The sequence below is a fragment of the Melanaphis sacchari genome, unplaced genomic scaffold (assembly GCF_002803265.2).
Source record: "Melanaphis sacchari strain LSU unplaced genomic scaffold, SCAv2.0 Contig0_pilon_pilon, whole genome shotgun sequence".
NCBI classification, from domain to species: Eukaryota; Metazoa; Arthropoda; class Insecta; order Hemiptera; family Aphididae; genus Melanaphis; species Melanaphis sacchari.
Window position 1 is genome coordinate 6,503,052 of NW_020270366.1, and position 25,978 is coordinate 6,529,029.

General features: G+C 27.9%; 1 protein-coding gene across 2 annotated transcripts in view; it reads right to left on the reverse strand.

Annotated features, from left to right (window-relative positions):
- Nucleotides 1-25,978, reverse strand: part of LOC112598052 (neurotrimin-like) — an 87,217-nt gene that overhangs the window by 46,858 nt on the left and 14,381 nt on the right. For both annotated transcript variants that reach the window (XM_025344389.1, XM_025344381.1), the window contains exons 2-3: nucleotides 12,139-12,245; nucleotides 6,423-6,630 (exon numbers count right to left, since the gene is read on the reverse strand). In XM_025344389.1, coding sequence (XP_025200174.1) covers nucleotides 6,423-6,630; nucleotides 12,139-12,245 — 315 coding nt within the window. The remainder of the gene's footprint in view (nucleotides 1-6,422; nucleotides 6,631-12,138; nucleotides 12,246-25,978) is intronic.

Consider the following 25,978-nt stretch of genomic DNA (forward strand, 5'->3'; position numbering starts at 1 on the left):
ATCAAGTGGGCATTTTGACATGCCAAATAATAAATAAAAGATGGAGGGAGGTGTTGGGAAAAAAGTATACTTGATGAAGTCTTAAGACTTTTTAACCAAACACTATGACATGTTTGGAAAATCGGGATAAATTGCATAACACTGCTAATAATATTATATCGCAAAATTTTGTGACGTTACAAAGTATATAAATTGAAATATAAACGTTGTAGGCAATACTTCAATACACAGTTGACATTTTAAAATATACATTAATCATTAAAATTGAATTATAATTTTCTTAATTAGAGTAGTTATATTTCAGTTGTCCACAATGATTTGTGACACAGACGTTCTATCGTGCCGTCAAGTACTTATATAATCACACCTAACCCTTTTGACAGACATTTTACTTCGTTAAGGTTTTCCGGTTAAAATGTTTATATTATATACGTATCATAAGTCATAAACTCATAACAAATAATCTTTATAATACTATACATGAAATAAGGTGAATTAAAAATATAAATACATCTTAGTAAAATAATATATTATACCAATAGTATTTTAAATATTATTTTTATTTTTGTTATCCCATAAAGTTATCTGCATTAAAGTCGTTATCATTCTATATTATTCTACTGGTACCTACTATTTAGTCATTAATATTTAATAAAAATTTATATTAGAGGTTTCTGGTTATAGATCAAAATATATATTAATATAATTCAATATATCTACTAAAATTTTATTTGTGAAAAGCAATCTACATCTTTCTAAAATTCCTCGTTAAAATATTTATCTATTATAAATGCGATTTAAAAATAATATACATTATTTTATATTAATTATAAATATTTCAATATATTCTTTATAAAAAAAAAAAAAATCGTTATATTGTCAATTATGCACAAATAACTTAAAGTATAGAAAAGTTTTATTGGACATAATAATAATACGAATGAATATTAACATGTGTTTAAATCACCATTATACGCACCTATACTCTAAGATTATAAATATAATATTGACAGTAACACAATTGTAAAAATTGACATCAGCAAATATTTTGGTCTTCAGAATTGTATTCTACCAACGTAAAATTAAATAGTTTTAAAACATACATGTAAAATACATGATGCGACAATTTCAATTTCTCAGTTTTTAATAAATATACTGGGTTTTTTATCATCAAGGTTTAAAGAGCAGTAAAAATTCTTCAATTTTCCAGTTAAATTTCTTGTAAAGTAAAAAAGTAAATTTATTTAATGTTTTGGTAAAAAGCCAAAACTTTGAAGTAAAAAATTCTAAGTATTTTTCTTAAAAATTGGATAAATTAAAAGTTGTAAAACGAAAATTTTTAAACAAAACTAGTCTTATTAATAAACCAATAATTATGGATAATTTGATAAAATTTGTAAAAAATGAAAAATTTCACAATTTTCAATATGCATACATAACCAAGGTTTTAAAATGTAATGCATAATTCCATATAAATTTAGTATACAGCGCTTATAAAAAAAAACTGCATTTCCATAAATAGTTTGTATAAGCGTTTAAACTTAAAATTTTGAGAAAATTGGGTATTCATGCGTAATAAATAACGATTTCTCGCATGAAATGATTTTAATTTTTTTATTGTAATTTAAAAAAAGGATTAATCGTAGAAACTTGAAACATTCCGTTGCTACTTAAATGATCATGTTTGATACTCAATAGAATGAGAATTATCTGAAAATATTTAGACCAAATTTATGCTATAAATAAACAATTTAAATTTCTTGTTAAAAATGTTGTTAAAGCTTAGTCACAAAAATTAAAAATTCAATAACTATAACATATAAGATATATAAGTCAGATTTGTTATAAAAGTTTCAACATTAAAGTTAAAATTTTAACAAGGTATATAAAAATTTGTAAATTATTTTGAATTTTATAAAAATTTTAATCTTAATAGATAAAGATAGAAATTTCAATACATAAATCAATACATAAATTCTCATAAAAAATTTAATTGAAACCATTAAAGTCTAAGAAAAAGTTCTATCATATTTTTTCAAATATTTGTATTTGTAATCAAATTTTTATAAAATGTGTTATTTTTTTTCAAAACAACAATTTTAGTTTTTTCAATTTTATTCAAAATATTATTTGTGGGATTTGAAACATTTATGTTTACTGGTGTACATTTTCGTACATGGTATATTGATATATACATAATTTATATTATGATGACAATGCGGGCAATTAAATAAAACTAAACTAATAAATAATAAAACTATTATTTCCTGAAAATTTGGGAGGGGGTGAATCCCTAGAACCCTTTGTATACGCGCCTGGTATTACCTAAAATTGACAATAACTACAATTCAATACAGTAATAAAATTATGATTTTAAAAATGAAGTCCTATTTTACAGTTCACTCTGGAAATAAAATTACTAATAAACTTCGTTTTAGTAATCAAAATAAATTTCCATTTCAAAGATACGCAGAGAACCAATTAAATATGCAATATTTTACGCTGTACTGATCTTAAAAACCGATACAACAGTTTAAGCGTTACACAGTGTGTAGTTATTTATTTGGATGGCATTGTTAGTTTTTGTAACGTTACAATATAACACGGCTCTGATTGTTGATAAAGTTTTAAATGTTCAAATACGACCGTCCCTACGCATACATCACGATGATGTGAATAAATTCGGAATCGATACGCAATGGTCATTGCGCAGCTTTGATTGCTGTGATGACTACATAGTACGATTTACCTAGGTGTCCAATAAATCGCCCATCGTAGCATTACTACAAACTGTCGAGAGAAGAGTGTCAAAAACGACGTTTGCGAATCAATCCCAGTCGTGACGTCTGGCCGACATTAGTTACTACACATCGCTCGAAAACATATTTACGATGGTACCTATTGCGTTATTATTATACGTTATGCCAAATCAAACTCACGGTCGGAATAAATCGGTGGCAACCGTTTACATCAGTCGTCCGGAAAAACTCGCGATTTCACGATTTGTGGCGCAGACCGACGTTGTATAAAAAAAAAAAAAACGTTCACACACGTGTGCACGCCATAATACGTCATTATAATATATATGTATTGCCCGCGTGCGTGTGTAGTGTACCGAGATGTATAAATGAGCAATGGATCGGACCAAAAACGATCGCGGTGAGGTGGTTGGCGGTGGTGGCGGCGGCGGTTCCCAGGTGGTACCTACGGTTGTCAACGCGGCAAAATGATATATCACGCGGACGGTGACAAGCAATCAATTCAAAGTTATAGAATCCCGACGCACCCACCTCCACGCCCGCAGGTGCAGCAGTCTTTTTCGCCGCCTGCCCCCGGAATGCCATCATCTTCGCACCTCAGCCCCGACGCCTCGCCCGAATCCTATCACCGTCCCGAGGACTACAGGGGTGGCGGTCGGTGGCGGTCGAAAGTGAATTATGAATTAATAGGCGCACGGGGGATTTACAAGTTTAAACGGAACTTTTATATATAATACGTCATATATAATATTATACGTTACGCCGTGCCGAAAACAATATATATCAACGCCAATTAAGGGGGACACGCGGCGGGGCGATGAGTTATTTATGGGACAACGTGACCGACGGTCTTTATTTTTGGTCACGAACGGAGCCCACATAATTATACCCTAGACCGGTGACGGTGTCGTACATTTGTTCCGGTTTTTCGTCCGACAAACACAATGATAATAACAATATAATCGGCGTAGAGGCATAGACAATAATAATATTATTGTTTTACCTATTACATGTTTTTTACGCCCTCAAAACGCCGACCGACTGTCCGCGGTTCGTATAAACATGAGTACATCGCACACGCTGTAGTTGTTGTGCATACAATCTACAGTAATAAGCGATACATATTTTTGATTTTACTTTGATTATAATATTGTTATAATTCATATTAACAATGGAAGATTGTTTTTTACGCTTTTTTTATTTATTATTTACGAGGTTCTCGTGAACCGTGAACTGAAAAAAACCAACGAGGGTGTAAAACAACATTATAATTTTATAAATACAACGCATTATTGTGTAGATTATTGTTGTCATCGATTGGCTTGTATGATAAGATAATATGTGAAAATGTGCATTGCAGGTATTTTTACAATTTATACCAATATACCTATCACAGGTTAGTTATATAGCGAAAGTTTCAAACACAAATTAACTGAACTAAAATATAATTTATGTCTTAAACAGTTAGATTTTCTCTTTTTTTATAAATTTCATAACGTTAAAGTTTTAAGGGTTGTTTTTGTAACAAAAAAAAAAATATACCTAAACGTGGTTTCTTATACACCATTAAGTTACGTTTTAATCATATTAATTAATTAAGATTGTTAGCGACATATCTATTATAATGCTCGTTTACACTGTTCGCTGTGTTTGGAAGACAAATTAATGATATTAAAACTATAAAACAATGTTCGGATTCCCAATCGTAAATCATATACCTACTATCTATAGTATTATTGAAATTATGTGGTAAATTAAATAATCGAAGTGACATAAAAGCCTGCATATCAACATTATTTTCGTTGTATTTACAGTGCAAATGACAAATTTAATCGAGACATTATCAATTTAACCGCAATTCAAAATATAATGAACGAATAAATGGTCATCCGTAATAAATATAATATGTATTTAATATATTTTAACTTGAACAATTTCAAGCAACAGAGTAAAATATGTCATATTTTATATATTTTTATAGACTATTAATAAATGTATGGTCATATCCATTATCCATATATTATTTATTTTAAATTAGACGAGCACATTTTATAAAATACCATTAATATTTAAAGCTTATTTAGAAAACAGACATTTCTCTGTACGATCTGGCTTCCCTTTGTCCGAAATATTGCCAATTCACGTTGGAGTACCCCAAGGATCTGTAACATCACCTCTACTTTTTAATCTGTTCACCTCCGATCAACCTACCACCTCTTCCACTACAACTGGAGACTTCGCCGATGATAAGGCTCTTCTAGCCATTCACTTCGATCCCGACACAGCCTCAAACCTCTTACAAAATCATCTCGATCTATTATCAACCTGGTATAAAGATTGGGGAATAAAGTTAACAAAACAAAATCCATTCATTTTACATTTACTCTCAGTCCTCAGGTCAATAGTCTACCCTCCTGTCTATTTCAACAATGTACCTATCCCATCCGCCCAAAACGTTCGTTACCTAGGCCTACACCTTGACCGCTTAACTTGAGCAACACACACCCATATCAAAAGACTTTCCTTAAATAACCGCTCTCACCTTCTACATTATCTACTCACATCACAACACATCAACTTAAAAAACAAGCTTCTTTTATGTAAATTCCTACTCAAACCGATCTGGGCATATGGTATTCAATTATGGGGTGCAGCTAAACCGTTCAATCTAAACAAAATTCAAATATTTCAATCAAAATGTCTCCGCCAAATAACCAAAGCCCCATATTATGTATCTAACGACACTCTACATAGAGACCTAGCCATTCCAACAGTACAAAATGTTGCAAAAACTTTCTACAAACGTTTACAACCATCACAATCCTTTGATTTCTGAACTATCCACCAAATCTATTCCTGGTGAACCCAGAAGACGTCTCAAACGTACCTGGTTTTGTGACCTGCTAAATTAAAATTGCTATAATTCATACTCCTCCTTGTTATCTATCTCATTCTCTCTTACTAACATTTTAAAAACAAACTCCTAACATTAAGTGTCTCCAATGGGTGGCTTCTTATCTTCTGTCTTTCAAGCCATGTTATTTACTATCTCCATCGTATACGCTTATTGTAAAATTTACAGATTGTGTATTTAATAATAATTGTAAAAAAAAAAAAAAAAAATATTTAAAAAAACTCAATTAAAATTTAAATTATATTACATAACCGAAGAAAAATAATCGTAATCAAATACCAATAATTTTTTTTTATAATAGTCTATTAAGTTAATCAAACTATCCATTCATAATATGACCACGATGTTTATAACTTAGAATATAATTTTCATTAAAACAAAATTTCTCTAATAAACCTATATTCTTACACATCAATTAGAGTTTGAGTGCTTATTTAGCACCCATACGTCATTATAGGATTACCAATTAAACGGATAAATAAATAATATTTTCTTGATACTTATATTGTTATACAGACAAGCCACGTAACAAATACAGACTATAAAATAGCCAACAATTTGTATGACTATTTGATGATATACAAAAACTATTAGCACTAACTTCATATGAATATAATATAGGATTTAAATTTCTATATCAAGCGTAACACCCATATTTTTGTAAAAAACCACTATTTTAAGAACTATTTAATGTTATTTCAGAATATTTAAAATATAAATATAAGATAAATACATTATCGATTACTTACCGACAACGTTCAAGTATCCGATTTGGGTTTTAGCGGTGATCGTATTTATTTGACACATGTAACGGCCTCGATCTTCTTGCTGCACATTGTTAATATGTAAGAACCACGTACGGTGCTTATCGTGGGACACAGTAATTCTCGGATTTCTAGTTATCACATGACTATTCACGGTCAATATGGCTGACTGTTCAAAGTGCATCCAAGCTACCTGTGAACCAAAATATTGGAACAAATAATATTAATAAAGCTATAGAAATATTTTGTGACATGTTAATAATTATTGTATTGTGTAATATATGCTTTCAAAGTCATCGACAATAAATAATTATTATTTTTCAGTTCAGTGAGTTTAAAAACAGCCATTTGAAAAAGAATGATATAGCACCTTTTTACTTTTAAGATAATGTAACATTGACAGAATGATACTAATCGAAATTCGATTTTGAAAAGTGGACGTTTTAGGACTAGTAATTGGTGTTTTTTTTCTGACAAGAACGTTTTGACGACACTTTTAATACAAAAAAAGTTGTTCCTTATCCTTGGGAGATATATCATTTAACTTAAGAGGTTATGACATTTTTCTGATAAATAATTGTCCATCAAAAACTATAATCAAAAGTTTAAAGGAGTTTTTTAAAAATAATAATAATAACAATAATTTCGTATCATTAAGACATAATATTATCTATCTATTATTATGAAGCAAGATTTTTTGTGTCAATCATCTTTTGTGATTTGGTTAAATAAATAAAGAGTTATATACACTATGTTACTTGAAGTAATAAAACAATATCAAGCATAATACATAAAATGAATATATCTATATTACCATCGATACATTTAATAAATTATTTTATTATAACAACTTTAATGTAAAACAATTCTACATGTTATATAATTAACATGAAAGTTATACATTATCTTATTAAGTCGCATGTTTTATTCAATAGAGTTCATTTTTTTTTTTGGTGCAAAATTACATTTACCAAAGTTTCTATACTTAATATATATTACATGAATTATTATTAATTTAAAAAATAAATGTATACATTAAATTAAATGCCGTAAAATTAAATATCAAATATTATTATTCTAAGAAAAATTCCATAGGACATATCTATGAAAACAAAATATAGATATTAAAATCGAACGTTGAAAAAAAATAAATCGAAGACTCTCTAAGCTTTATACATGATACATAGAATAAAACTGATTAAATTAAACCCATTTTTTTCATATTTCCATGGTTTTGATAAAAATATTTGTATGATAAAATTCTTAAGAAAGTTAATACTAGACTGAGATAAGTATGTTTCGATAAAACAAAATGGTGTTTACATCACTGTTTTGTTGTATTATAAAAATGTATTTACCAAGTTCTTTCAAAAAGTAGAAAAAATTAACCGTAAAGTATTAAAAAAAAAAAAATTGTTGAATGAATAATAACAGGTAGCATGGTAAATAAATAAATAAAAATCATCATAATATAAATAAATACGGTATGATAGAACTTTTCTAAAATAAAAGTGTGCAATGAAAAAAATTAATAAAAAAAAAAAAGAATTGTATTTTGTTTTTTTAAACATAAAAGTATATACGTATTTGTATTTTTATTTTATAATAGTGCGCCTGTCCTTATTTATTATTTATAAAATGAACAATTTTAATTATTATATATTACTATAAAAACTAATATGGTTTTATTTAGACTTAATTACTAAATAAAAATATATATTCATAAAAAAAAAAAAAAAAACATAAAGAATAATAAATCAGTAACCTTTTTTGATTCTTAAGTTAATGTTTAGTAATAAATAATTATATAATACAAAATAGTTATCTAAAAATATCTTGTACTACTTTAATACAACCAAGTACTTTGACAAATAAAATTAATTTAATAACTTTTTATTTTATATTAATAAATAATATTATTTTAAAATATTAATTTCTTTAATATTGATTTTAGAATTATTATTTATACGTTAGTATGATTATTTATTTTTAAACTTCAATCAGAAAAGTTAATTTTCTATACCATATAGTTTTTTTTTTTTTATCATTACTTTTTCTTTTTTAACCAAGTATTCATAATAGTTATATCATATTATTATAATTTCATAAAAAAAAAAAAAAAAAAAAAAAAAAATGATAATATTTAAATAAATATGATTTAAATATATGACTTGAGATTTGCGAGAGATTTTTTTTTTCTCGACACATGTATTATTTATTGAGGCAACCCTAAAAAGATGTTCACGAAACAAATTAACGACACATATTGACGAAAATAAATCAATCTAAATGGAAATAATATTACAAAATACCTAAACAAAAATACAAATAGTGGTTCGGAAATATTTTATTTTTTGACAAATATAAACCATGCTTGTTCAGTATACACATGATGTCAAATTTTATATTTTTCCATTGTATTCTAGATAATATTTTTTTTTATTTTAAGTCTCAGTAGTATTTTAATAAATCATTGCGAACCAGAAGTAAAAGACTCAGTAAGTTGATTTAACATTTAGAATTCTGAAAAAATAAAGATAAAAACATTTGATCTACAGTATTTATTTTATCATTATTATAATTATTATAGCTATAAATTATTATTATTATGACTCTTATCATTATTGCAATGGAGTAAAAGGAATAGTACTTAAGATAAAAATAAGTGAAAGAGTAGAAATTGGTTGGTTAAACTAATGTACAGCGCCCGCGGCCCTGTAGCTACTAAAAATAATAATCAAAAACGAAGGGCAACACCGGCCAAATTGGCCAATTACTCTCAGGTGGTGCCCTTCTCTACCTTAATATCGCAACTTTTGCATAACCTTTATGATATTGAATCGGTTAGTTGTCTTACGCTAGTCGAAAACTTAAACATTTCAAACATAAGAAAAGTATAGTTAAATAAGTTAGATAAATAAAGTATGTTACTTGTCAACAATACTTCAGTTTAACCGTCAGAATATTACACAAATATTCTGATATAACGTAAATATTAAAAGGTTTCAGAGAGGTATTTTTAATTGGATAAAAATAATCTAATACCACTAACATTATAACCTCTTACACGTATAATCTATGTGCATTTCCAAATTTATTAATTCATATTCACTGTTTATAATACTTAAAAATAATATGACTAAATGAACATTTAATTCTGATTAAAATAATAGTTGAAGCAATTGAAATTAACAGAAAAAATATCAATACGTTTTTACTGATATAAAATCTCCCATATTTAAAACAAGTAAATAAAAAGTTGTAAAGTAATAAGTATACAACAAACAATGGTGTTGATACATCAGTTAGGAAATAAGTAATAGTTAAAAAAAAATTTTAAATACATACATTTTCGATAAATACTCAATTTTGTTAAATATTTAGTGTCGTAACTATATTCATAAATTTCATACATCATGTACTTTGAATTTGACAATCGTTTTAATGTCCAATAAGCTTTTGAAAACAGACTTAAACCTAAATAGACTAACCTACGTTTTATAACGAACACAAATCACATAAGGTGGGTTTTATCAATGTACAAGAAAATGAAAATAATTTTAAATCAAAATTGATGGCCACAGTATGAGTTCGCTTAGTTATTTGAGTCGTGTGGTAAAGAGATTACCTATAAAAAAAAGGGTGTATTCGTAAACTTTAAATTCGACACACGTGCGTTATGCTAGACGAGAATTATACAGCTGTGCAAAACAGAACGAATATCTCTGGCATTTTTGAACGGATTTTTTCACCCTTATACAGCTCCAATTGCCCTTTTTCTGGCACACGCCTCAAATGTTCACCATGTCTGTGCATAATACCGACTTTGGTTTTTCAAATGCAAACATCCGTAACGTGACACTCGAGAAAAATGTTCATACATACATAAATATGAGTGTGTTTATTTTTGGGATCAAAGGCCTCAAGAAGGTTAAATTTTGAAGTATAATATAACATAGGACAAAGTTCTGAAGTATTACGAATTTCAAAAAACCAAAATGTATTAAAAATCGTATACTACAATACTTGAAAATAGAGATTTAAAATATTATTTCAAAAAGTAGTTTTTATAAATTAAATGATGTGGAGCATCTGTATTTATTTTTATTTATTCAAAATCAAAACTAAAATAAAATACGTTTATAAATGTTTAAAAAATGCATGTGGATAGATATATTTTATATTTACAAAGATACACAAGTTATTACTATACAATATACAACGTAATTAGAAACCATTTTTTACAAACATTTATTGTTAATGCATTTTATCGTTTAAACCTTTACCAAAAACAGATAAGTTGAATTTAAGTACTATAAAATACGAAGTACGTAGTGTTTTTGACTTGTGAAAATATAATTTTAGCGTGTTTTTTTTTTTTTTTTACAATAATATTGTATTTGAATGAACGTGCTTGATGGATTAACATTATTTAAATAAAAATAATAACTTATAGTTGAAAATATAATAGTGCAATAATATTAAGATAAAACTAGATGATGTTTCAAAATAGAGAGCTTAATAGAAAATAAAAATAAAATACATTTATTATTTGCATAAAATATTCCCTTAATTTATAAATCACATAAATTATATTTGTATATAGATATTGTATTAATTCGCTTATATAAGTATTGAATTTGACCTCTACGGATTAAATCAACTACACAGTTACTATACTTACATTACATTAGTGTTCGTTTAAAATAAAAGTAAATGAGTAGCTGTTGATATATTTTCAATCGTATATTACTGCATTCATATCGTATCAGAATAAATTTAAAATTTCTAGTAAGTCAATATCACTAAAGTCACCAAAGTATTATGAATTAACGTAAAACGCATAACAATAAGAAATGAAAATATTTGTTATTTTTTTTCATCTCTATAACAGTATACAATGTTAATAAATAAAGCCTCTTTGGTTCGAGATGGGCGTCGAGAGAAAATACAAAAACTAATTAAACTTAATGTTAAAACAAACATTTAAACTTATCATAACAACTGGGAAAACCACGGAAGAACCAACGATTAATGTAATTTATTGCATTCATTATGCGATAAGAAAATATCTAAACATAGTTAGCCGATGATGTGGAATATAAAGAACTAGGTAACAAACGTCTACAAAAATAGAATTATACGTGTGAATTTCTACTATTCATAATAAACAAATGCATTGTTTTTTTGTTTTTAAAAAAGTTCGACTGAAAAATAATAAATATTATACACATAAAGAAATTTAAAAATATGTATCACTTTATTATACTAATTTCTTTCAAATAAACAAAACGAAAACTCGATTAAGTATACATTGATTAAAATCTACTTAAAATAATTACGTTTTCTACTTAAATGGAATAAAAAAATAAATAATATTTAATATTATAGAAACGAAGTATGGTCAGAATTCGTATTTCATTTTTGTGACGAAATGTATTTTCCTTGTGGTAAATTTGATTGAAATAATATTACTTTCCATTCGAAAAATAACATAGGTATACTCATAGTTGATTCGCCAAATCCAGATAATGTGACAGTGTGTGAAGAGAGTGTTTTTTCTTCGCTGAGTTCAATCAAAATAATGGATCCTGGTTTCGGTGAAGGGGGAAAATCATATTTATATATATATATATATACATGTACCTATCTGTAATATTAAGCACGTATTCGATTTCCGATGGTAAAAAAAATATCAAACCTTGTATGATCCCAGATTTCTGACGGAGCACCCTAGCTTTACACTACGTCCTGCAGGTACTGTCACGTTCACTATAGGTTCCGTAAACTCAGGATCACCCGCAATCACTGAAACAACAAAATATGTTACGTACTTATTACGAGTATTTTCAATATTTTATTAAAACGATTCTAAATATAACATTAAGGTTTTATTCCTTAGAAAATTAATGTAGTAAATACCCAGACACAATAAATTAATTTAAATGTTTCATGTATTTCTGATGAGACATAAAAATAATATAGTTATTTTTATTCCACTTTTGAATAAATATAGCATAAAAATGTGAAATGCAATCGCAAACATAATGAAATATACACCAAATTTTAATCTTTACGTAAGTCATAATTTTACTATTTAATTAAACATGTTTTTACTTTATTTTAAGAAATCGCACAAACAACCAGGCGCGTAAACAAAAAAAATATTTTTTTTTTGGGGGGGGGGGGGGTTTGATTGTACATGTTCGTTTATGATATATACATAATTCATATTACGATGACAATGCGAACAACTAAATAAAACTAAACTAATAAATAATAAAACTATTATTTGCTTAAAATTCAAAGGGGGAGTTGAACCCCTAGAACCCCCCTTTGTATACTCGCCTGAGAACAACTAATTTCAAAATAAGACAATATTACCATAATACTTTTACAGAATATTATATGGTATTTATATAATTTATTTTAATATATTAGGTCCTCAATTAATTTTATTTTATTTTTCAATTCTATTTTACGTAAATAATGAAACTTCTTGAAAAAATAATTTACATTAAAAGAAAGTTCTAAGTAAATAACAACACCCATGAAACTTGACGAACTTATGAACTTATTAACACAAATATAACTGAATAGACATTTCCTGCGTATATTATACAATAGAATTACGTGTTAGAAATATATACGTCCTAATTATTTATACTTTACAATAAATAAACTTGAAGTAAAATAAAGTTTTTTTTTTTTCAAAAATAATTTTTCACTGTTCTCTGAATATCTAATAATATACTTAAATAGTCACAAAAGAAAACAAGTATTCAATTTAAAATACTACACTTAACAAAAAAATAATCAAATTTCATGAAAATTGAGTTTAAGTAAAAATTTAAAATAGTTCTAAAAAAGTGACTTCAAACCGAATAAAATAATTATTTTTTTTTTAAGATTAAAAATAACGAATAGATCCTTGAGTATACTCAAACATACATTTCGAGCTTGTGAATTACTATTATTACATAAATCTAAATTGAATTAATTTAAACATCATACAATTTGTTGAATTGAATATTATTAACCATCCTGTTATCCATTCGATACATAAAAAAATTACTTGGCCTGAAGTGGTGGTTTGCTCAAAAAATTGCATCATAAAAAGAGAAATTAATTTATATTTATGTATTATGTATAATTAATTATAATTTATAGCCTTTTTACTTTAACCTTCAACTTAACTAAAATAATATATTATTATTTTACTAATATAAATACAATGATAAATAATGTTATTAAAACCCCTAACTAATGTCTCTAATTAAATGTTGATAATTTTTTCTTACATACACGGGACATATTATTATGGGCAGATTATTTTTATTTTGCTTTTTGGTCTTGCATGACCCTGGTGATTTTTGATTGAACACAATAGTTTTCATAGTTTTAATCTAGAAAAAAAGTTTTTATAAAGGATAACACGTATTCCTTGCTATTAACATTATTATTATTTGGTATTTCATATAATTTAATATACACAATGCCAATAAATCTATATTGAATATATACAAACAAATTTTAATTCTAATTTTTTTTTAATCAGATAAAATAAAAAGACTAACCGAAATATAATTCGATAAGAACGTTAAGTTTCGATAAAATAGTGACTATAGTATTTTTACCGAGAGAATCTTAGAAATACTCAAAATCATTTAACAAATTACAGCCTAATGAAGATATAAATTACTCAATAAACTTCTATTTTTTCATAAGCCCTCTCTAGTATCGAATATATTTTAAAAATATCACAACCAATTATCGTTTAAATAATTCAATGAACCAAACGATTATAAAAATATTTTTTCTAGTATGGATTCCTGTTAATGGGAAATTAAGAAACTAACGAAAAATCTAAACGAGCTGCAGATAAATCTAATATAATTATGCTCTTATCTTAAAGAACACGTATTACAAAATTATATAGCTATAAATGTTACGATAAAATCAATCACATTGTTGAATGGTAAAACCTTAAACCACTGATTTCATTTACAAATTAATTAACTTAAAGAGTTCAAATAGTCTATCCTGCAATGAACCAAATAAATCATAATATTCAGAAGAAAAGTGGTTATAAATAACTACCAAGGAAGTTAAATAAGGACTACATTTATACACGGACACATATATAAATATTCAGCTTACGGTATACTTTTCACAGTGAAATACGTCATACTTATAAATGCCATAGATGCTATAGTATTGATTTCCAGAAATCTACAAGAAATCCTTATGATTCAGTTAAAAACCTACTCAAATTTATAAAAAAAACTTATTTCATTAAATCTATTAACATAATTTTTTTTTTTAAGTTTTCCTGACATACATAATTTAAACTATTAACATAGTTACAACAAAAATATAAATAAAAAATATAAACTGTATTGGTAAACAATCTCGTTGAAATGTAATAAACACGATATATATTATACATATATCACATAAGACATTTAGTTTAAAATCATTAAAATATTTATTTTATATTGCTTACAAAAGTTCCATACGTCACAAAACAATAAAGTATAAAATTATGGCAATATGGATTCTTGATTTTCGTAAATCGACTTTGCCTAACTCAGTAAACCCAAAATACAGTTAATATATTTAAAACATTACTTCAATACATTAATATAGTTATATAATTAACGTGCGAGTAAAATATGCATCTCCAAAAATAATAAGGAAGTTAAAGGATGAAAACATAATATGTTATTTTCCGTGATTTCCACTGAATAGTGCATTTTACATTAATAGTGGAATACCACGTAGTAATAAAGTATTTCTATAATCTGAATATTTTATTAACAAATTACTACCATACCTACTTCTCATTGCTAAAACTCTTATAAATATAAGTAAAGCACCAGCTAGTATTAAACTGAAATACTATACTGACTATTTACTTCTTTTTGTAAACTATTACTGGCCGTGGACTTTGTCATAACCACATCGCCATGAGTACTTAATCATTCCTAGGACTAGTTACTTTTATATAACAGTTAGCTACTTGTTGTTTGATTTATTGTTTAAAGTATTAATAAATTATTGTAACTCATTAGTACTTCAAAATACAAGTGTTTGTTTATAAACTATTAATTCTTCTCACAACCACCTCAAGCCGACATGGAACGTGCTACGTTGTTAAATAATTAATATGACAATGATCACAATATCCTACACAATGATCACTACATTTTTGGCGGCTCGAAGCTAACATAAAACTTATAATAACTTAAGACAATTTTCCTTATTATTTATAAAAATACAGATTTAATGTTTGAGGAAACATATTATATACATTTAAAGTAATTAGTTTTATTGAAAATTTTAGAGATCAGAATATTATATTGATTTTCACAAATAGTAATTTTTTTTAAATGATAAAAAGTTTTCCATTGAGTACGAAACGCTATAAATTATAATATATAACGCTTTTGGTATATAACATATTATTTGCATTACAGAGGAATATAATTTGACCGAAAACAGTAAATAGAAATAAATTTACGCTGTATATAATATATTATGCGTATTGCAAATTGCGTATATAGCTATATAATATTATAATAGTTGAACCGTCGAAATTCGACACATTTAAGGCAATAACATAAAGACGCATCTATATATTATTACGTAGATATAAATTTTTTTTTGGAAACCACAATATTATAGTATACCTGGTTATATATTTATAAAAAAGTTATTAACAGTCGGTTATTATATATAACGGGAATACGGGATATTCATATGAAACATTATCGAGTTAATAAATGTATCGTATGACTAGTGATGAAAAGGAATTGCTTATAGGTAGAGAAACAAATGCACATGTTATCAACGTAATCTTTAGGCGAAAGCATCACGTATGAAAATCGCGCTAATGACACGAGACGTGTGTTTTACGCTAATCCTATCAGAAAGCGATTAGACGATTCGGTCATAACGGTTTGGCGGCAAGAAGGAGGTGCAGGGAAAACGAAAAAACGAACCGAGATAATACGAAATCGAACGCTAAACAGTACGCAAAAGAAAAACCTGGAGTGAACAATAAATGCTTTACATATTTTAATAAACGTGGATGAGCAACCCACTACGTAGGTGTAGAGGTGGTGGCGGCGGCTGAGTACCAGACCGGGTGATCTCGTGGGCCCGTGTGTGTCAGTCACGCAGCAACACATGTGCGACATATGCATCAATCTCGCACGAACGCGAAATGAGGAAGACGCCACACATTATACAGCAAAAAGCGGAGAAAAAAAAAATGCCGCGGAACAACGACATTTGTGTTGTATTATTCAACCACGTATCCGCAGTGTCCTTCCCCTCCACACACACACACACGCGCGCGCGCGCACACGTCACTCGGTGCGGTTTTGCCTTGTTGATTCCTCCCATGGTTTAATATAGCATTCATCAAATAATAATAATAATAAAAAAAATATACGTACCTAAACCGTATAAATCGTCAACATCGTCAACAGTGTATATTGTATATAATATTTATTATACATTTATGATATATATATATAAATATATATATCTGAATAAAACAGCGGGAGGCGTACACCTTAATCGATTTACGTTCGCGGTGCTATTATTGTTTTATATCTGTGCACCAGTGTTTTGCGCACATTGTTGTCCGCGTAAAAAGTGATTTGTTCCAATACACGAGTATCACGCGGCACTTAGAAAAAACAAAACAATATTACGCTGCACATGTAGGTGCTACAGACACCTAAAACGCACGTCAACAACGACCTCGATGTCGATGAGATTTTTCGAAAATGATCCAACAAACGTTACGCCGAACGGTCTTCTATTTAAATCCACATCACGGTTTTCTTTAACGCATATCATCGCTATCATATGGTTTTCGACGAAATTTAATGTGCGTGCTTAAGTATTTTTTCAACTCATTTGACGTCCATTTTCTCTACTCACTGCATGTCTTCATTATAACTAGAGTCCAGAATACTGAACGACATTTAATAACAGTGGTCGCCATCGTGTTGGTTTTTCGGACGAACTCAGTTTTACATTTGCCGCAGTTCAATTTTATACCTGAATGTCCTGAAATATGTACAATCCGATACGAGACTATTGCATAATATACTCGTATATTATTAAACTTAAAACAATATTTTTTGTAACTCATTAAAAATGTAAAAATATTAATATAATAATAATTATATTATTTATTAATAATATTATATATTTTCACATTTGACTCTACGCGCTGTTAGACATTGGATTGATTACTCTATAATATTGCTTCTACTTCTGAAAGTTTTTCTATAGTAAAATCCAGACTCACACTATAAGAAAGAGCGGTGGCAATTGAGAGCTGGTGTCCTTTAGTACACTAAATACACCGAATATACATATTATTCGATTTATTGGTTTGCTTAATAATGTATGGAGTTTAAGCAGTGGTTGTGTATTTGGCCGATAACCCACGCATACGTCTTGCAGACCACAAACAGTCGTCCCGTTCTATATGTATATATGTATATTGTATATATTTGTATATATGGTGGCCAACCACTACCCGATGGTAGCAAATAGCGTTTACGAACACGCATAATATTGTCGGTCGGGTGCATGATTTAATCGTGGTTTATCCCAAGGTTCGATTTAATATTGGGTGAGACGTTTGTCTTTTGACTCTATGTACAATATTATACACATATAATAAGACGCCCCGGAGGAGAGTTCGGGCACCCTATCCGCACGCAATCCACCTCAAAGTTTGTCCGAGTAAACTAATATTATTATCACTGCCAGAATTCAACGTTTACTGTAGCGGTTGGGTATCGTTGGTCAGAGTTAGCGGGGCGAGTGGAGAAAACTGATAGGAAGTGGGAGAGAGAGAGAACGAGTGGATACTGCAGTACGTGTGGAAGATTAAGCGGGCGCCCCAAAAAGGACTTCCGGGTGCGCCGGCAATTATTAACACCCAGCACAATCCCCGGTATGATTAACCCGGTAGTTATTACGATCAAAACCGCTGTTTAATATCTCTTACCGTGATGTGGAGTGGCGTATGTATTGAAAAATAATAGTCACCGGATATCCCATAATAAGTAATAACACACATCGGCATGACGCGACGGCTAAAAAATATTAAGTGACTGATGGATTTTGGATTTCCTTTATAGTGCCCAGTAAGTATCGAGAAAGTTTTTCTAAAAGCTACATTAATATTATTTTGAGGACCTAATTTTCTAGAAGCCACAAGATTAAAAAATAGTGATTAAAAAGATATTAACAATAATACCTTTGTTTAATAGAGTTATAAATTACATGAATAAAATTACATAATATAGTAATAATTAGTAAATAGTAAGTTTAAAAAAGAGTAAAATACGTAACCGCTCTGTAATACAATTATACATTATAGGTTTTAAAAGTCCATTATCATTGAGTATCAGCCTGTACTATATGGTATATGTATTGAATTATTGCACATACGAAAAACTACTCTTAGTGCAAGTGGTTTGTCAGTCTATTTGACTTAGCATATTTAATTATATACTTATATTGCTATCATAGACATATAAAACAACTAGATAGCGGACTACGTATTACATTTCCATACGAACGTTGAAGTCGAGCGGCCATATGCCAACAGGGCAATGTTTACAAAATAACTTAATAGATAAGATAGCTAATATTGATAATAATACAAAACAAATAACGAATTTATTTTCAGTTTCGTTTAAATCGTTTATTATCAATATTAACTATCTTATCTATTGAGTTATTTTGTAAACATTGCCCTGTTGGCATATGGCCGCTGACTTCAATTTTATCGTTCAGTCCGCTATCTAGTTGTTTTATATGTCTAACCTAACCTAACCTTGCTATTTAAGTATTTTATTTTACATTTAATTTGATATGAAATAAGCTAAATTCATTTTTGCATCGTGTATATAAAATATAATCATTTATATGCATAAAAAGTTTCAATTAACAAATATAATATTTTAAAATTAATACAATAACTAATATTTTTGTTTTTTGTTTAAACATATAGATATGTATTGCCTAAATTTTAATGTAAATTAAAAAAATATTGTAATATTGCATACCACAACAATAGGAGTAGCATTATAGCTTGACCTCCAATCAAAACTTGATATCATTAATTTCCAAAAAGAAACTGAATTATATAACTTCATCATCTTAATCTTAACTAAATTTATACTGTAAAAAATTTGTAAATATAGTTAAAACTAATGATTTTTGATACCGATGTTAATGATAATAAAAAAAAAAATGTTAAATATTTTTGGTTACGTCATAAAATACTTATGAAGAACTCTGTATTAAATGTTCAGTTTTAGCTATAAAAATTAAACATTTAAATTTTTTTAACCACAAAACAGCTTAAAAATGTTGCTGATTTTTATGGAAAAATGTAAAAAATCAAAAATTCCAAATGTTTATATATACAAAAGTTAAAATATTTTGAAAATTTTACTATGTGTAAGAAATTTTAATAATTTTAATACAAACGTGTGTAATAAAATGTATGAAAATTTCAAGTATCTATAATAATTATTTTTTGAATCAAATAAAATAAACAATCGATTTTGTTAAAAACTAGGTTTGCGTAAAAATTGGCATATTTTCCTTAATTTTGTTGATTATTTTTCTGCAATTATTTTAAAGAAATAAAAATTACTAAATTTTTTTATTTTTTAACTCTTGAAATAACTAATCAAATCTTATTTTATATCAGTAACACTCTCAATTAGAGTCTCAAAGTTGGTAAATCTAAACATTTTTCTACTAGAAGAAGTGTGTTTGGACCCCAAAAAAAGTAAAAACCACATATCGTTGTAAAATCAATACATTTAGTTGATCCAATCAGAATCTAAAATAAGCTATGTATTATGTAATTGCAAAATATTATTTAACTGTACTTGAGATATGAATTTAAATTACTTTTATATAGTAATTAACGATCAATTAATTGATTGTTTACTAATCGATTATATACACGAATTCTCATAATTGTAATTATCAAACTATACATTAAAGCCACCGACCATCTACTTGTAGTTATTATATATAAACTATTCTAAAATCGGTATATGCCGATAATAAATTTCCTAGTAAAGATCAAAAGTACGTATTTTCCACTCACAATTTCCAGAATAAACTGTATTTATAAATTATTCGAAAGTTGGTCAATGTCTGGTCAATTTTCAAAACGATTCTAAGATTTTAAGACTCTTCCATATCTATTTAACCTGCGATTCACTTCAAAACCTTCGATACTCGAGTGGGCTTAAGTAAATTACTTACATAACAAACGTCTGTTATATCATATTAAATAAAATACATGTTCGTTAAAATCAGAAAATATGAAGAAAAAAAATGTATTCACATTAGTACACATTACACTCTTCCGTTTATGACCCATTTTGTAAATTTGTATGTTTATATATTTAATTTGATTATATATTACTAACTATCCTCATACACTTTGATTATCATTAAAATTCCTATTATGTGATTCAAACGTTGTCAATTCGTTACTTATTACTAGTCATACGCAGACGACACGGTGCGCGGCGTGACGTTAATTTTATACTTTTATAACATATCCCCGTGTATTTCATTGCACGTAAAAAATACCACCTCTTATACAGGACTCTTTAAAACTTATTTTATCATTAACTGACATTGTAGACATTGTAAATTCCCGACCTACCGTGTTGCATCGCCTTTCCACTTTATTATTTCGTTTACACTTAGCGTTGTTTCCGACATTTTTTTTTTTTTTTGCTCAGATTTTAAGGTTTGTACTGCAATGTTAAATAGCCTATAGCTTTCCTTAAAAATTGGGCTATCAACTATAATAAAAAATGTTTAAATCTAAATTATAGTTCTACAGAGTTTACCAGTTAAAACAATAACAATCAAACACTCTTCAACTTAATTATATTAGCGTAGATAACACATTGGTATATTTTATATATTTTAATACAGGTAATTATTAGGTATAATATATATATATGTGTGTGTGTGTTTAATGTATTTATTAATCTTACGATACACTTATATATGAATCGGGTAAAGTATATTGTACAGTTAAGCATAATATTTTAACAGTATTCAAAAAATAAACCCCATATAACATAATTTGTAATGAGAACTGAGAAGCATACAACTGAAACTTCAATCAAATATAAATGTTTTAAATTTCTTAAAGAAAACAACGAAGTAATTTAGGCTTAATGTAATTTTATTATTATAAATACAATTTAAATAATATTATTTTTTTAATGCCTAGTCTATATTATTTAGACAAATATAATAAATATTGATAAACATTTAAAACCAAAAACACCCCAATTTTTGAAAATCAAAGCATTTTATTAACACCTCATCGTGTACTCATCCACAAAAAAAAACTCACTATAAAATTATCCATTCAATACATTCATCACTTTTTCACGTACATTTAAAATAAAATCATACACTAAAATATTTTGTATTAGAGAATATGTTTTTCCGTTTTTACAGTTATATTCTTAAAATATTAAGTATGCAATATGAAATTACTTAATACTTAAAAATACAGCTAACTCGATAAAAAAAAAGTTAAGAAATGTATAATCAGAAGTCGGAAGGTGTTTCGTAGGTTTAAGACTATTTTATTAGGAAGCTCGTGATAATATAAATTTTATGTATAGGTAACAAAATCTGAATACGGTGAAAATAATTTTACACAAAAGAAAAAAAGTATATCATTCTCTTTTTATTTATATGAACACGGTAAAAAAATGGTTTCATTTCATACGTCTGCCGTTTTCACGAAATAATGGTACAGCCGATTGCCCTAGGAGATCCAATATAACGCCGGAAATTAAAATCGATTACTCATCCAGTCAGTAAATTCCGCATACGTTATATAGGTAATAGTAAATGTGTACAGTGGTATTCCCATGCATTTATGTTTCCGAGTGGACTGTATTCATATAATATGGTTTGTACGGCTCTCGATACGAACGCGGATAACGACTTGTTTTCCCCTTGCGACGAAATTGAAAGTACAAAAAAAAATTAATATAATATTCCAAACAGAAAAAATATCACTTTATTCTGAACGCATTCAGCTAGTAAGTAGGATTATACACATGCTATATAATATAAGCGTATCGGATGGATACACTTATTAATATATGATATTATTCATGAAAGTACGGGTGTAATACTAATAAAAGAAAGAATGGTATATTATTATTTATATTTAGTAATTCGATTGCATTGTTGTTTTTATTAAAACTTCAAAAATCCGATTATTAAACAAATTTTTCAAAAAAATAATTTGAAAAATGTTTTAATATACCTACTTATATTATAATATTCATAATATTTCTTTTATTAAAATAATTATATTTTCAATATTATTAATTACTAGTACATACCTACTTGAACTGTATCTATGTAAAATGCGTATATATATAAATCTTTTATAGATTTAAAATATTATATAAATACCCCGTTGTCACTACTTAATACTACAGTTATTTGGACGTTCATAATTCGGAATAGTTGGAAGTATACACTTCACAAGAATTTATTATTAAAAAAGGGTATTACGTTCTAGAATTAACCCTCTCCAGCTATATATTCAAACTGTAATAATATTATATGAATCAAATTTAAATTGTTCAAATTCTAACAAAAAATGAAAAAACAACTTTTATACAACAAACATAATTATATTTTCTATTTAATTTAAATCTTCAGTTTCTGAGTAAAGCTTACAAATGGATGTATTTATTAATAATTTACATATTTTACAATATATGGAGTAGGTAAATTAACATTATATTTTGTGTTTAATTTTTTGTTTTATATACCCGTACATTCTACGTAAAATAAATGCTAAAAAAACATAATGTTTCAATAAGTATAAATTGAAAATTCAACACAGATATTATTTTAAAGTTACAAGAAATCATATTTTATATATTCTTAAAATTTTACAAAAATCTACTAAATTACTCTTGAGTCTTAACCTGCAATGTGAAACAAATATTTCAATTAATTTATACATTCCATGAAACATAACAATTTTACAGATTATTATTTTAATAATCTTATGGAAAACAGTATTCAAGTAATTTTTAAAATTTTTGCACAGCATTTTAAATGTCAAATAATTAAAATAAGATATTTTTTATTTTAGCAACAAATAACTTGGTGTTTAATTTACTCTCTACTACTGTTTCTATTTCTTTTTCATATAAAACACACTTTGAGTCTGCTGTATTATATTGTAGCTTGTATATTTTTGGATTACTTCTTTTTTTTTTTTCATAATAAAACAAAAATTTAACAAAAAGAGGTCTAATACATGCATATACACAATAATTCTCATTTTTACTAATGAATATTTTGAATTTTTATGACAATACTTTTTCTGACTACATTATTTTATTAGTACATATAATTATATAAAGTAAATGAAGTATTTATTTCACATGGATATTACATACTCAACACGTTAAATAGAGCTTTTAAATATGATAGAATAAATTGTATCACCATTCGCAGTAATGACCAATGCGATATTTTACTATTAGTAATTTTAATTAATACTGTGTAATCTTTTAATCCTCATAATATAATAACCTATAATCTGATTAATACATATTTGCAATTTAATAGTCATGCAACGATTGTGACTTTTAAAGCATAAAAATTACGGAACGATTAATCGACTAGTTGCAATTTGATTTATTGTTAGACATTCGACGGTGCATTGAACTGAAATGAATACGTTTCGATAACTAAGATAAATCAATAAAATTATAACGTTATAGCTATTTACATTATAATTAATAAACACATTATACACAAATAATATCTTTTATAGACAATTTAAATATTTTCGACTGCGAGACGAAAAGGAGAATCGTAGCGTGCACGTGACACGACCGCGTTGGCGATGGTAGCTTATGTATTAGTCGCGAGAATATTTTCAAGGGCGTAATGGAAAAAAATTCTGCAACGGCGCGCACTCACACCCTTTGCAGATATTATGTTGTGACGAGGTGACGGGGTACAGTGAAACAGCAGTTAAGTTCTTTGTAGATTTGCATGTATATATATATATATATGTGTGTGTGTGTGTGTATTATACATATACATAACGTTATTTATTTATTATTATAGTAATTATTATTTTTTTTTTTACGACCGTCGAAACCACGACATTCACAGACGGAAAGGGAAAAAATAATAATAGTAAAGAGCATTTGTCATTGCTCACGACTCCAGAACAAAGTATAAGTAAACTAACTATAAAGTTTATGTTATGTATAAACTTATATAAAGTATATAAAAGCAAAGAGGACAAAAACAATGTACACGCGATCGGTCTCGCGGTGATAGCTGCAGAGCAATATACTCATATTGTATAATTTCAATATCACCATAAGTCCTATTATTCTATATATTATACTTAATATGCCGATATGCATATACATTGACAGTGTGTATGCATATACGCTGTATACAGTACGCACACACACACACACACACACACATACATACGCGCGCACAAACACTAGCTGCGTACTCTTCATATACTCGTACATACTGCGCTCCTTCAATCCGGAAGTTTGCACACCCTGAAGCGCATATAAATTCCGTTGTTGACGCGCCCAAGAGGATGCGAAATCTCCTAATATGCACCCCCACTTCCGTTGCCACTGCTACCCCTGCTTATAGTGCGGTAGATTTCCCTGGCATCGGTAGATACATAATAACCATAAAAATAATCACCACAACGTTGCATTAATGTTGATGCCGCTGTTGTGGTCATCAACGTAAGTTCGATTGGTCTAACGGTTGTTCGGTCTGTCAGACGTTTTGTACGCAATCGAATCACTATTGCGGTCTCCGACATCCCTTTTCGTACATTATTATACATGACTTGCGCGTGCATTTTATAATACATAATTTTAAAGCCTCGACCCTAATACGCCGCGCTGTTGTCGCTGTTGCAGCGGATGCGACACGTCGCAATACCGCAAAAAGAGGAAGGCGATTTCAATTATGCAAATTAAAGTGCACGGGGTGACTTTGGGTGGTGGAAGCGATTGTTGTATGTGTGTGCGTATAACGCACGTGGCAATGACGACACAACACGGCCGTGGATCTGTATACCATCTCCCTATCTTTCCAACCCTCGTCGTTTCACGTCTCTTTGTCCAACAACCCTCTCTTTCCGTTGCTTTCTATAATAAATGTCTTTCTTTACCCCTCTACTGATCTCTGTTATTGGTACTATAGAGAGGCACAAATTTTGACAGTGCATCACGGTGCGGGCTTAGAAATTCAGTGACATCCTCCGGTATAAGAACTCTTGACGAGGGAGTATATACTGTTATATAAATACTATTAAGTCGTACAATAAATTTCGAAAATATATATTATTAATTACTATAGTCGACTCTACGTATAAATATATATCATAATTATAAAAAAGATAAAATGCT